This window comes from Rousettus aegyptiacus, unplaced genomic scaffold (genome assembly GCF_014176215.1).
Source record: "Rousettus aegyptiacus isolate mRouAeg1 unplaced genomic scaffold, mRouAeg1.p scaffold_m13_p_3, whole genome shotgun sequence".
In the NCBI taxonomy this organism is placed as follows: domain Eukaryota; kingdom Metazoa; phylum Chordata; class Mammalia; order Chiroptera; family Pteropodidae; genus Rousettus; species Rousettus aegyptiacus.
Window position 1 is genome coordinate 118,175,263 of NW_023416306.1, and position 11,157 is coordinate 118,186,419.

Genomic DNA, 11,157 nt, shown 5'->3' on the forward strand with positions numbered 1-11,157 from the left:
CTCTTCTGACATAGTCATCATTTACTGTATAAGTACATACTGTATAATATTTTATAAAATTTCATACAGTTGAGTATTTCTTTATCGTTAGTGACAGAAAATGGGAGCAGAGGAGTTCACAGTAATCTAAATGGAAAAAGTGAAAAGAATATTCCTAGAGTGTTTGGCTTCTAAGAAGTAGCCCTAAATTTTATTTGGACTCTTTGGTTAGTTTTGGACTTTCACCATTCTTTTATGAAGGTCTTGTCTGAGAATGTTGTGGGATGGCTATACACCTATTTCTGAGTAGAGTTGCAAAATTGCGTTAGAGTCAATCACTGGTTCACATGAATTGCCAGAAATTCTTAGGTATCTTTTTTTTTGAAATGGTCCATTTCATTTTTAGTAGATAACTCTACTAGCTAAGCAAAAGATTAGAGGATGTGTTAGGAGAGGAACAGGATAAGGAAGAATGAGACCCATAGAGTGGGATTGGTATGTAGACATACACTTGACTTTGTCACCTCCCACCCTGAAACCACAGACTGAGCTTCTCCTGCCTCCTGGGTTAGGACCTTTCTGAATTTCTCAAGCTGGCCTATTGTTTCTTTTCGTGATGTCAGCTTTAAACTGGCTATGAACTGCTGCGACTCTAAGGTATACCCAAAAGACTTTGTTAGGGCAAAATAATCAACAGGAATAATCAACAGCTATTTCCATTTAATAAATATTAGAAGTAATGTTATAATCCTTGGATTTGAAGGTGATAAATGAGTATAAAAGTAGTACTGTGTCTACTAAATGTGGTACATTAGCATAGTTAGGGAGTTGGCAACATTCTTGATTTTCGGCTAGTTCTAAGTGAGATGTTTCATCCCCTAGTGTGTGGTATGCCTTATATTTTAACACCAGTCACTCCTTATGGCAAAAAAAGTCATAAAACTTTCGTGGGGCCATTTGGATGATGTATAACAGGCTGAAAGAAGGTAAGAAATTCTGCAAGTAAAACGTATTTGGCTACACTTATAGGAAGTCAAGGTTTAATTGCAGAGTTTAGTTGATGAGGCCATTGGTTAAAATTTAGTGTTTTGAATAACCCCACTTATCTTCCTAAGCACCCAGATAATGATGATGTTGACAGTAAAATCAGCTACTATTTATTACAATATGTACTACAAGTCCACCACTTTATATACTGTATCTCAGTTAATCCTGAATTAACTTTATGAAGTCTCTAATATTATCCCTGTTTACATTTGAGGAAACAGGTTCAGAGAAGTAACTTGAAAAGATTACACAAGTAGTAGTAGAATTATTGGTAGCAATCGAATATGATGAATAATCAGTTACTACACTTCTTTAGTATTAAGGAAAGATAAGCAAATTTCAGAGAAAGAAAAAAAAAATTTTTTAGTAACTGCCTCTTTCATGTCTTCATAAATTTCCCTATTGATAAAGATGCGGGGGAAAGAGTACTGGACCGAGAGGCACCTGGGTCCTGGTCTTGGCTCTGTCATCAAACAGTTTAATCTTTATTAAGCCACATTGCCATTAAAGAAATAGGCCTACAGAGGTGGAAGAGAGGGTAGTGGTAGACAGAAGTTAAGGTTACTTTGTAGCTAACAATGGGTAAGGAAGACCAAGAACAAAATTTAACTTTATGTAAAAGAAGGGTTATGAATATTCTTTTATATGTATTTATCATTTTAAGAACATTAAAAAGAAAGATAAAGAAGTTCTAGGATTCAAGTCCCTGAAAGTAGCTGGGGAGGTGCAGTTGTGAGTAACATCAGTGGAGCTCCCTTTGAGATAAATAATACAGGCTCAGGAATAGCTTTTTTCTCAGAGGACCATTCCTTAGGGCTTTACAATCACCACTAGCATACTTACCAAAGATTATACAAAACTTCAAGGGAAAGGAAGTTCAGTCGTTTTTGCTCCACTATATATTCTCCAGAATCTTTTTCTAGAGCATCTAGACTTATGGATCATGAAAGCACTATACTTACAATTACAATTTTATTAAAAAGGATACAGATCAAGACCAGCCAAATGAACAGACACAATAGGGCAAGGCCTAGGAGCACCCCAAACAGAGCTTTGAGCTTCTATGCCCTGTCCTAATGAAATTAAGGTGCATCACCCTCCCAGCACATTGATGTGTTCACCAACCAAGAAGCTCTCCTCAGCCTTGGTGTCCAGAGGTTTTATTGGAGTTTCATTATGTAGGCATAGTTGATTGACTCATTGGCCACGTAAGTGAACTCAGTCTCCTGCCTGCTCTCCCTTCTCTGGAGGATAGGCTGTTATCACGTGGCTCAAAGCCCCAATCCTCTGACCACATGGTTGATCGTTCTGACACGACCAGCTCCCATTCTGAGGCCCTAGGTGTTTATGCCTCATTAGTATAAACTCAGATGTGATCCAAAGGGCTCATGAATAACAAAGATACTTGTATCATTTGGGAAAGTCTGAAAGTCTGAAAATTGGCATGCCAGGAACCTGGGACAAAGATCAGACAAATTCATGATTATACAACAGATATCTATTCAGATCTTTTGCCCCTTTTTAAATGGGGTTGTTTATTTTCTTATTGTTGCATTTTAAGAATTCTCTGTATATTTTGGATACAAGTCCTTTATGTGTTTTGCAGATATTTTCTCCAAGTGTGTGGCTTGTCTTTTCATTCTCTTAACAATGTCTTGTAGAGCAGACGTTTTTAATAAATTAAAAATCTCACTTAATCACTGTTTTCTCTAATGGAGCATGCTTTTTGTATTGTATATAAAAATTCATCACCAAACCAAGGTCACCTAGATTTCTCCTGTGTTTTTCTCTAGAAGTTTTAGAGTTTTACATTTTACTTTTAGATCTATGATCCATTTGGAGTTAATTCTTATGAAAGGTGTACAGTCTGTGTTTAGGTTAATTTCTTTGTACACAAATGTCCACTTGTTCCCTCACCATTTGTTGAAAGGACTGTCCTTTCTCCACTGCATCGCCTTTGCTGTTTTATCAAAGAGCAGTTGATTATATTTGTGAGAGTCTATTTCTATACTGTTCTATACTGTTCTATTGATCAATGTGTGTCTTCTCTCACCAACACCATGTTATCTTGATTTCTATAGTTTTATAATAAATCTTGAAATTGGATAGTGTAAGTCTTCCAACTTTGTTAATCGGTATGTGTTGGCTATTCTTAGTCTTTGCTTTTCCATGTGAGTTTTAGAATCCATTTGTTGATATCTACAAAATAACTTGTTAGGATTTAAATTGGGATTACATTGAATCTACAGGTCAGGTTGGGAAGAATTGATACCTTAACAATATTGAGTCTTTTATTCTATGTACTTGAAGTAGCTCTTCATTATTTAGATCTTTTTTTATTTCTTTCATGAGAGTTTTATAGTTTTTGCATATAGATTATGTACATATTTCATTAGGTTTGTACCAGAATATTTAATTTGAGGGAGATTATTGTTTATTGCTGGTGTACAGGAAAGCAACTGACTTGTTTATTAACCTTGTATCTTGAAACTCTGCTATATTCACGTATCAGTTTCAGGAGGTTTTTTTTTTTTTTTTTTTTTTTTTTTTTTTGATTCTTTGGGATTTTACACTTAGGCAATCATGTCATTTGTGAACAAAGACAGTTTAATTTCTTCCTTTCCTTGTTTCTGATCTTCTAATTTTTCACAAGTGTGATGTTAGATGTAGGCTTATTTTTTGGACACTCTTTTTCAAGTTGAGGAAGTTACTCTCTCTTCCTAGTTTGTTGAGAATGTTTTAATTATGAACTAGTGTTGGACTTTGTCAGATACTTTTCTGTCAACCGATAGGATCATATGGTTTTTCTTCTTTAGATAGTTGATGTAGTGGTTTACATTTTCTAATGTTGAACCAGTTTAGCATACTTGGAATAAATCCCACTTGGTTGTGCTATATAATTTTTATATATCGTTGGATTTGATTTGTTAATGTTTTGTTGATGATTTCTACATTTATGAAAGGTAGTGGTCTAGTTTTCTTTTCTTGTAATGTCATTATCTGATTTTGCCTTTAGGGTAATGTTGGCTTCAGAATGAATTAGGAAGTGCTTCCTCTACTTCTTTTTTCTGAGAGAGATTGTGGAGAATTAGTATAATGTCTTCCCTTAAATGTCTGGTGGAATTCACCAGTGATACCAGCTGGTCCTGACGTTATTACTTGTTGATTCAATTTCTTTAATAACTATAGGCCTACTTAGATTATCTGTTTCTCCTTGTGTGAGTTTTGGCAGTTTGTGTCTTTCAAGAAATTAGTCATTTACATCATTAAGTTATCAAATTTGTGGACATAGAGTTGTTGAAATTATTCCTTTATTATCCTTTAATGTCCATGGGATCAGTAGCAATGACTTCTCTTCCATAAATTATGTTAGTAATTTATATCTTCTCTCATTTTCTTTGTCTAGGTAGAGGTTTATCAATTTTATTGAACTTTTGAAGAACCAATTTTTGGTTTCGTTAATTTTTCTCTTATTGTTTTCCAGTTGTAATAGCCTGTTTTGCTGTCCCACTTATCTGGGATTATTGATATGCTGTGTTCTTTCATCCATTCTGTATCTCACCTTTTGTAGTCAGAGCTGGAAGGACAAACCTGTGACCTATGGGGTGTGTCCTGTTAGTGCCGGGTGGTGGAGTTGTAACTGCCCTTCAGTCTCTTCTTTGCTATTTCTTTTTTCATCACTGTTCTCTGTTTAGTGTAGTTTCACAGACAAATCATGTCGTAATTTTCTTTGTTCGTAGTTGTTTTTAAAATATTTCATTGAGTGACCCCTCAGTGTCACTTATTCCTGTGATCCTAGCATTGGTTAATCTGGAGAGAAATACTAGGTTAGCTTCTCTTCTTCAAAACTAGAAGATTTTGAATCAATTTTAATGAGGAATCTTCGAAGTTACCTGGTCTGACCTTCTCACTTTGTAAATGAAGACATTCTGGCCCAGAGATATAAAAATTTTCAAGATCACACAACTGGTTATTTGCAGATGAATTTTATGATTCCTAGTCCTATTTTTTCATCTTATTTATTCCTTTATACTTATTATCCTTTGATACTGCATTTTCCCCAACTCTAACAAGTCACTGCTCCTCATTTCCTTTGTGGTAATGTTGTAATTTTAATACATATAAAACATCAAATTTCTTGGATAAGATAGTGTAAAAAACTCTTATGGGACAATATAAAGAATTGCCTGAAATAACAAGTAATAAAATAATTTTAAACACTTTGATGGTTTTAGTTATTAGAACCTAAAATTGAGGCAAGAATAAAAGACATATTTGGTTATTAGAATGTGAGTTTGGAGTATTATTTCGAAAAAGATTATACTAGACCAAATAAGCTTTGAAAAGTTAACAAATTTCCAACTTAATTTCTACCTTTAACATTAACAAAGATGAATGTGATTCCTTTTAATGAACCAGCACTTACAGTATATAAAGTTTATTGTGGCCGTATGCTTTTGTTTCAGGCAGAACCAAGTTGTATTATTAGACACACTGGAACAAGAGATTTCAAAATTTAAAGAATGTCATTCTATGTTGGATATTAATGCTTTGGTAAGTATTATTTAGTTGACATAGCTTGATAACATCTTGTTTTAGAAATAGGTAGGTTTATCCTCCCAACTTTGGACTTATGTATGTCTGGGATCTTTTCCTCTAATTTTTAAAGTTTAGACTTAGTCTTTAAACAGGAAACCTTGATTTACGTTACTGAAACTTTCATTGTCTCGATTTGTTATATTTCAGATGTTGAACTTGTGATAAGAAATAGAACTTATTTATGAAAGTCTGGGATAGATCTCATAATTATTGACTTTTTATAAAAGAGAACTAAAAGTAAGGAACTTTTTGGGGTACTGTTTTTCCCCTTAAGGAAAATGTATCTCTTTTGATCAATTACATGATTTTATAAATTAGGGTTTTATGTAATTGTATGGCATTTTCATAATGCTGTAATAAATTAACACTGAAATGGACACTGTGAGGGTCCTTTACGGCCTCTTTATATCTTTCAATATAAATGACAATAGTTAAATTTTATCAGAAGCTCTGTAGCTTTTTGATGAGAGGAACCAATACTCTTTATTTTAAGAAACGGGAATTAACAAAAAAAGGAAGCTAGGGCTACCTTTCTCTTCATCTTGAATGTTACAGATAGCTCGGTTCGCATAATTTTGTGGAATGTTTTCCTTTTATAACGATCAATAAGAATGTCTATCTTCTCTAGCATTAGGCAGAGGCCTGTGGTAGTAAATGCAAAATCTTCTACTCAGTAGTTCCTCACTTCTTGTGCAAGAGATGGGCAGGGCTACGCTGACCTATTTTTGTCTTTCCTGAGTTCCTGTTGCAGGAGAAAGAATATTTGATGAATAAATGATAAGTAAATGAACCAAGCAGATGTAATATTCTGTCGCTTCAGTCTGAAGGAGCAGAAATGAAGTCTCTTCCTCTTTTTCCTTCTCTCAGCCCAAAGTGGTTTTGATTGTTATTTAGGAACTGAAAATTGGAAGGTTTGGAGAAAAAGAGGGTCTGTAAACTCTAGAGCTAATCGGACTATGACTTTACATATATAGCTGCCTGAAGGTTGCTAATCTCTCTGCTGATACTTATCTCATTTTTGTTACCTGGTCGTCTTTTTCTGTTACCTTGTTTGTGAATGCGGTGTTTTTTTCCTTCTTTGCCATCTCTGGCTGAGATGGAAAGTCTGTGCTTATCACTCCTTGGAAAAGTGTCCTCACAGAGGTTGTTCTGCTTGATCTGGCTTCAGAAGCCCACGGCCCTCTCAGGCTTTGTAGATACAGCTTAGCTTTTCTTGATGGGCAGACACTTAAACTGTCCTGTGTATTCTTGGCTCCATCTCTCCTTTGTAAAGGCGGTAGAGAGTGTTTTACTTTTCTCAGATGAAACTGATAGCATTTTAGAAAGTCTACTGAAATTTTAAGATTGTATTACATTTAAAACAAAATGTAACATCTATACAATATAAATGTCTATTTTATGTTTAGTAACTTTTTCTCAATCTGAACTGAATCAATTGTTTTTCAATCCTACTAATGGTTTAAGTGAAATTTAAATTTTGGCATTAAAATGTGGATATAATTAAGGTTTTTAAAAATTTGTCCATTTTAGGAAGAATGAACCGTAATTTAAGCATTGATTTACTTATCCGTTTTGATATTTCTATTTTAACTTGACTTTGCATTTATTTTTCCATGTTAAGTTCACTGAAGCTAAACACTATCATGCCAAGTTGGTGAATATAAGAAAAGAGATGTTGATGCTTCATGAAAAGACATCAAAGTTAAAAGTGAGTTGAAAATTCTTTCACATTCTTTGTAAGGGTGGAGATTTAATTGTCTGTTTTTCTTTAGTATTCATTTTCTGACTTCTTATATTTCCATGTAAAATAACATACTTCGTTCATGGTACATTGTTTTCTTTTAAAGCATACTTTTTTGAGCCTTCTCTGTGCTTTCTACTAACAACTGGGCTAGTCAGCTCATATTCTCTGACTATGTCACTGCAATTTTCACTTAATAAGAATTTGGAGGAACAAATATTTTTGTATCAAAGGGACCTTAAATTACCCAGAATGAATTTAAAAATTACATATGAAATTTATTCATAAGTATTGATTACCTCAACTCAAAGCACTATTACTTTTAAATTAGGTAATAATTTATAAGCCTTGATTGTTCTCTTGGTTTTTGAATTTTCTGTCATAGAAAAGAGCACTTAAACTGCAACAGAAGAGACAAAAAGAAGAGTTGGAAAGGGAGCAGCAACGAGAGAAGGAATTCGAAAGAGAAAAGCAGTTAACTGCCAAACCAGCTAAAAGGACATGAAAAGTTGAATGTGTTTGTGTGTTCTTCCCTTCCCCTGTCCCATAGTCTTTGGATCTAAGATGACCTAAGTGTGGGATGAAGTTAAGGTAGTGCCTTATGTGTATACGTTGTGTCTTGTTTTGAAATCCTTTCCCCAGTGATGCTGTCTCTATATCTTCATTTTAGCCATTCAGGAAGATTTTATCCCCCCTAAGTAAAAGACTTACTGTCACTTGGTTTGGTAATTTATATGTAACTTTTTAACTCCTGTTTTTCTTAATTTTAAAATTTATTATTTTGGCCTTGAATCATTTATAAACTGGTAAATGGTTTGATTATTTTAATAGTCTAGACTCTAAATGGTTAAAAGTTAGTATGGATTTTTTGGATTTGTAATAAGTATGGATTTAAAAGTTTCAGTTTTTTATTTCATGAAATGACTTGCCTTTCTGGCAGTACAGTGCTGGTTTTTGGCAGTTACCTTTTCATTACTTGGTTAAGAAGAAATGCCAACTGTTGAATTGTGCCACTGGAAAAAAGGTGGAATAATCCTTTGTGAAGAATGTAGAAAAGTGGAAATAATAGCATTAACACAAAGGCGAGGGTGATAGAAGATGCCAGATAGATTTCACTAACCATACACGCTTTCTTCATCCTAGTGTGGTTGTTGCTATTTAGTTCTTAGGTAGCTTCTGGCTTCGTAGTACATTATTTTTATTCCTCAAGTTTGGCAGAGGTGATGGTAGAGCTTCCACACACTCAGATGTGCTTAAATATTTATAATACTTAGTAAGAGTTATCACATGCTGAAATACAGTTGTCAAGTTGCTAAGATAGTGAGCTCAGCTTTCCAAATGGAAGGTCTAACTGCGATTTCTCTTTGATTTGCTGTGTGGCATTACCTGTGGTTACTTTTTTCTGTGCTTTGAAAAAGTCCTTAAAGTAAATGATACCAGCTACCTATTTTATAGATAATGACAAAGATTGTGGAATATTAGTAAATAGCTTCTTCACAAAAGAAGCAGCATGATACTTTTAGTGTTTTCTAGATTCTTTCTCCCTAATAAGTAGAAACTTATGCGAGGGAAATGTGAAGTTTTGTTGTTTAAAATTGAGAGTGTATTATTCACTGTTTTAGTATTATTTAATATCCAACTTATCTTCAGTCTCTATTACATAGAAATTGTACAGAACCTATAAAGATATGTAATTTGAAGGTGTATCTTTTATAATCTGCATTACATTTTGGGTAAGCTGGCCTTACTACCTCTGATCACTTTTTGGGCTAATTAATGATGGAGAGGGCATTCAATTTAAGTTGAGTGATAAGAACTAGTCTGTTTAAAGGTTTAAATAGTTTGTTTGAAAGACTTTCCCTTCTTTAATGAATGAATTATGATCTCACAATTTACTTAACTTTGACCATATATTTAAGAATATGTATTTTATTTTGAAAGGCTACATATTACCCTTAAATACTAGCTAAAACTGCCTAGGGCAGGATTCATTAGGGCTTGCAGGGCAATGTCACCTAAATGACTGAATGTACTGAATTTATTTATAATCATTTATAACCTGACAAAGGCTGTGCATTGTTTCTCAGAGTGATTTGTGGATTAACTGCTATGATTATTTAAATGCTGGTTCCTGGACACCACTCTATCTATTAAAGCAAATCTGTTTGGATTTTTTTTTTTTTTTTTAAAGTTTCCGCTGCTGATTCTGATGCACTTTAGAAGTTGAGAACCGCTGTCTAGGGGTGTAGGTCAGAGGTTCCCAAAGAGGCTGTATATCATTATCACATGGGAACTTACAAAAAAAAAGCAAACATTCAGGAAGATTCTTATTTAGTAGTTCTGAGGTGGGTCCCATGCAAATTTTAAAGCACTCCCCAGGTCACTCTGATGAAAGGAACTACTACCACTGGTTCGGACTATCTAGTGATTTATATTTATAAGTAATGAAATAGTTTAAAAGCTACTAGGAACTTTTGGGATTAATCTTATAAAATAAATTCTGAACTGCTGCTTTTTATATAAAGTCAGATTTAAGACTAAAATTGATAGGAGGCAGGAAAGATATAGAAAATTCCTGTTAATTGCGCTTTTGTGATCTGTATTAAAATAAATCATGTTTATTGAATGAATGGCAAGGCACATATACTTTTAGAATTATATTTAAATTTTGAAGATTTTTTTTTAAATGTCAAGAATATATTTATTAGCATTCACTATTTTTAGGTCAATTGTAAATCAGAAATGGTTACCTTGGTAATTGAAATCTAAAACTTTAGTTGTAATTTAGTAACATAGAAACATACCTTACTGACTAAACCTGAACATAACTCTTATAATTAGTCTTACAGTATTTTTGCACAAAATGATGAATTTGTACTTGGGTTGAAAAATGTTGCCTTTGAAATTTTAGGCGAAAAAAATTGCATTTGTTTTGACACATATGTAATGAACTAAAATGGGAATTAATTTGTATTTATTTGGTAGGAAATATGTAGATATGCTGTTGTGGAATATAACATGGATTATGTCCTCAGTGAGTGTTTGGGTGGATACGGTTTGTAAACATGCCAGCCATACATCCTTATACATTTGTCTGATTTTGAGCTTGTAAAATGAGGACTACTTTTTACACATTTAATTGAAAAAATGCCTCCAAGTTATTGAAGTCATCGATCAAGCACTATTGTGTACATAGCAGTGTCTACTTCCCTTTATGGACATTATGACAAACATTCCACTCCTTTGCTTTCCTCTCCTGTCACCTTCCTCTCAATGTTCTCCGGAGATTGTGTCACAAAATGACTGGTCCACTCATGGAATCTTTTTCAGAAAAGTGAAAGAAAATATTGTGAAAAGATTCTAATTGAAATAACCCAACTTCATGAAGTCGTTCACTACTTGAGAATACAGATAATATAGCCACTACTTTTAGTGGTTTGGTAGAAAGTGTTTCATGAGGATTCCTGCATGTTTAACATATAAATAACAAATTTCCAATAATAGAATGTTTGAGGTGAGGTTTGTTATATTTTTTAACTTCAGAGTCCTTGGACCCTCTGGGAGTGGGACTTCTCTAGATGACCTTTGGAGGAGACATGAATTCTCATAAATTTGTCACAGAATTTTATATGTATCTGTTTCTCAGGTTTAGTCTATAGATTTTATTAGATTCATCATATATATAATTTCCTCTAAAGATAATTCCTATATTGTGTGTTTGTTAAAATATTATTTTTGTACAGATTAATCAGATATTTAAGATTTGTTCTGTTAGCTAGCGTATTCATACT

General features: G+C 33.5%; 1 protein-coding gene across 2 annotated transcripts in view; it reads left to right on the forward strand.

Moving 5' to 3' along the window:
- The window catches only part of BLOC1S6 (biogenesis of lysosomal organelles complex 1 subunit 6), a 45,704-nt gene extending 35,199 nt beyond the window's left edge, over positions 1-10,505 (forward strand). The window contains exons 5-7 of one of the 2 annotated variants that reach the window (XM_016153200.2): positions 5,493-5,580; positions 7,247-7,333; positions 7,752-9,996. In XM_016153200.2, coding sequence (XP_016008686.2) covers positions 5,493-5,580; positions 7,247-7,333; positions 7,752-7,871 — 295 coding nt within the window. In that variant the 3' untranslated portion in view covers positions 7,872-9,996. Of the gene's footprint in view, positions 1-5,492; positions 5,581-7,246; positions 7,334-7,751 lie in introns of both variants that reach the window. The other variant, XM_016153199.2, reaches the window with a different exon arrangement.
- The last annotated feature ends 652 nt before the right edge of the window (positions 10,506-11,157 follow it).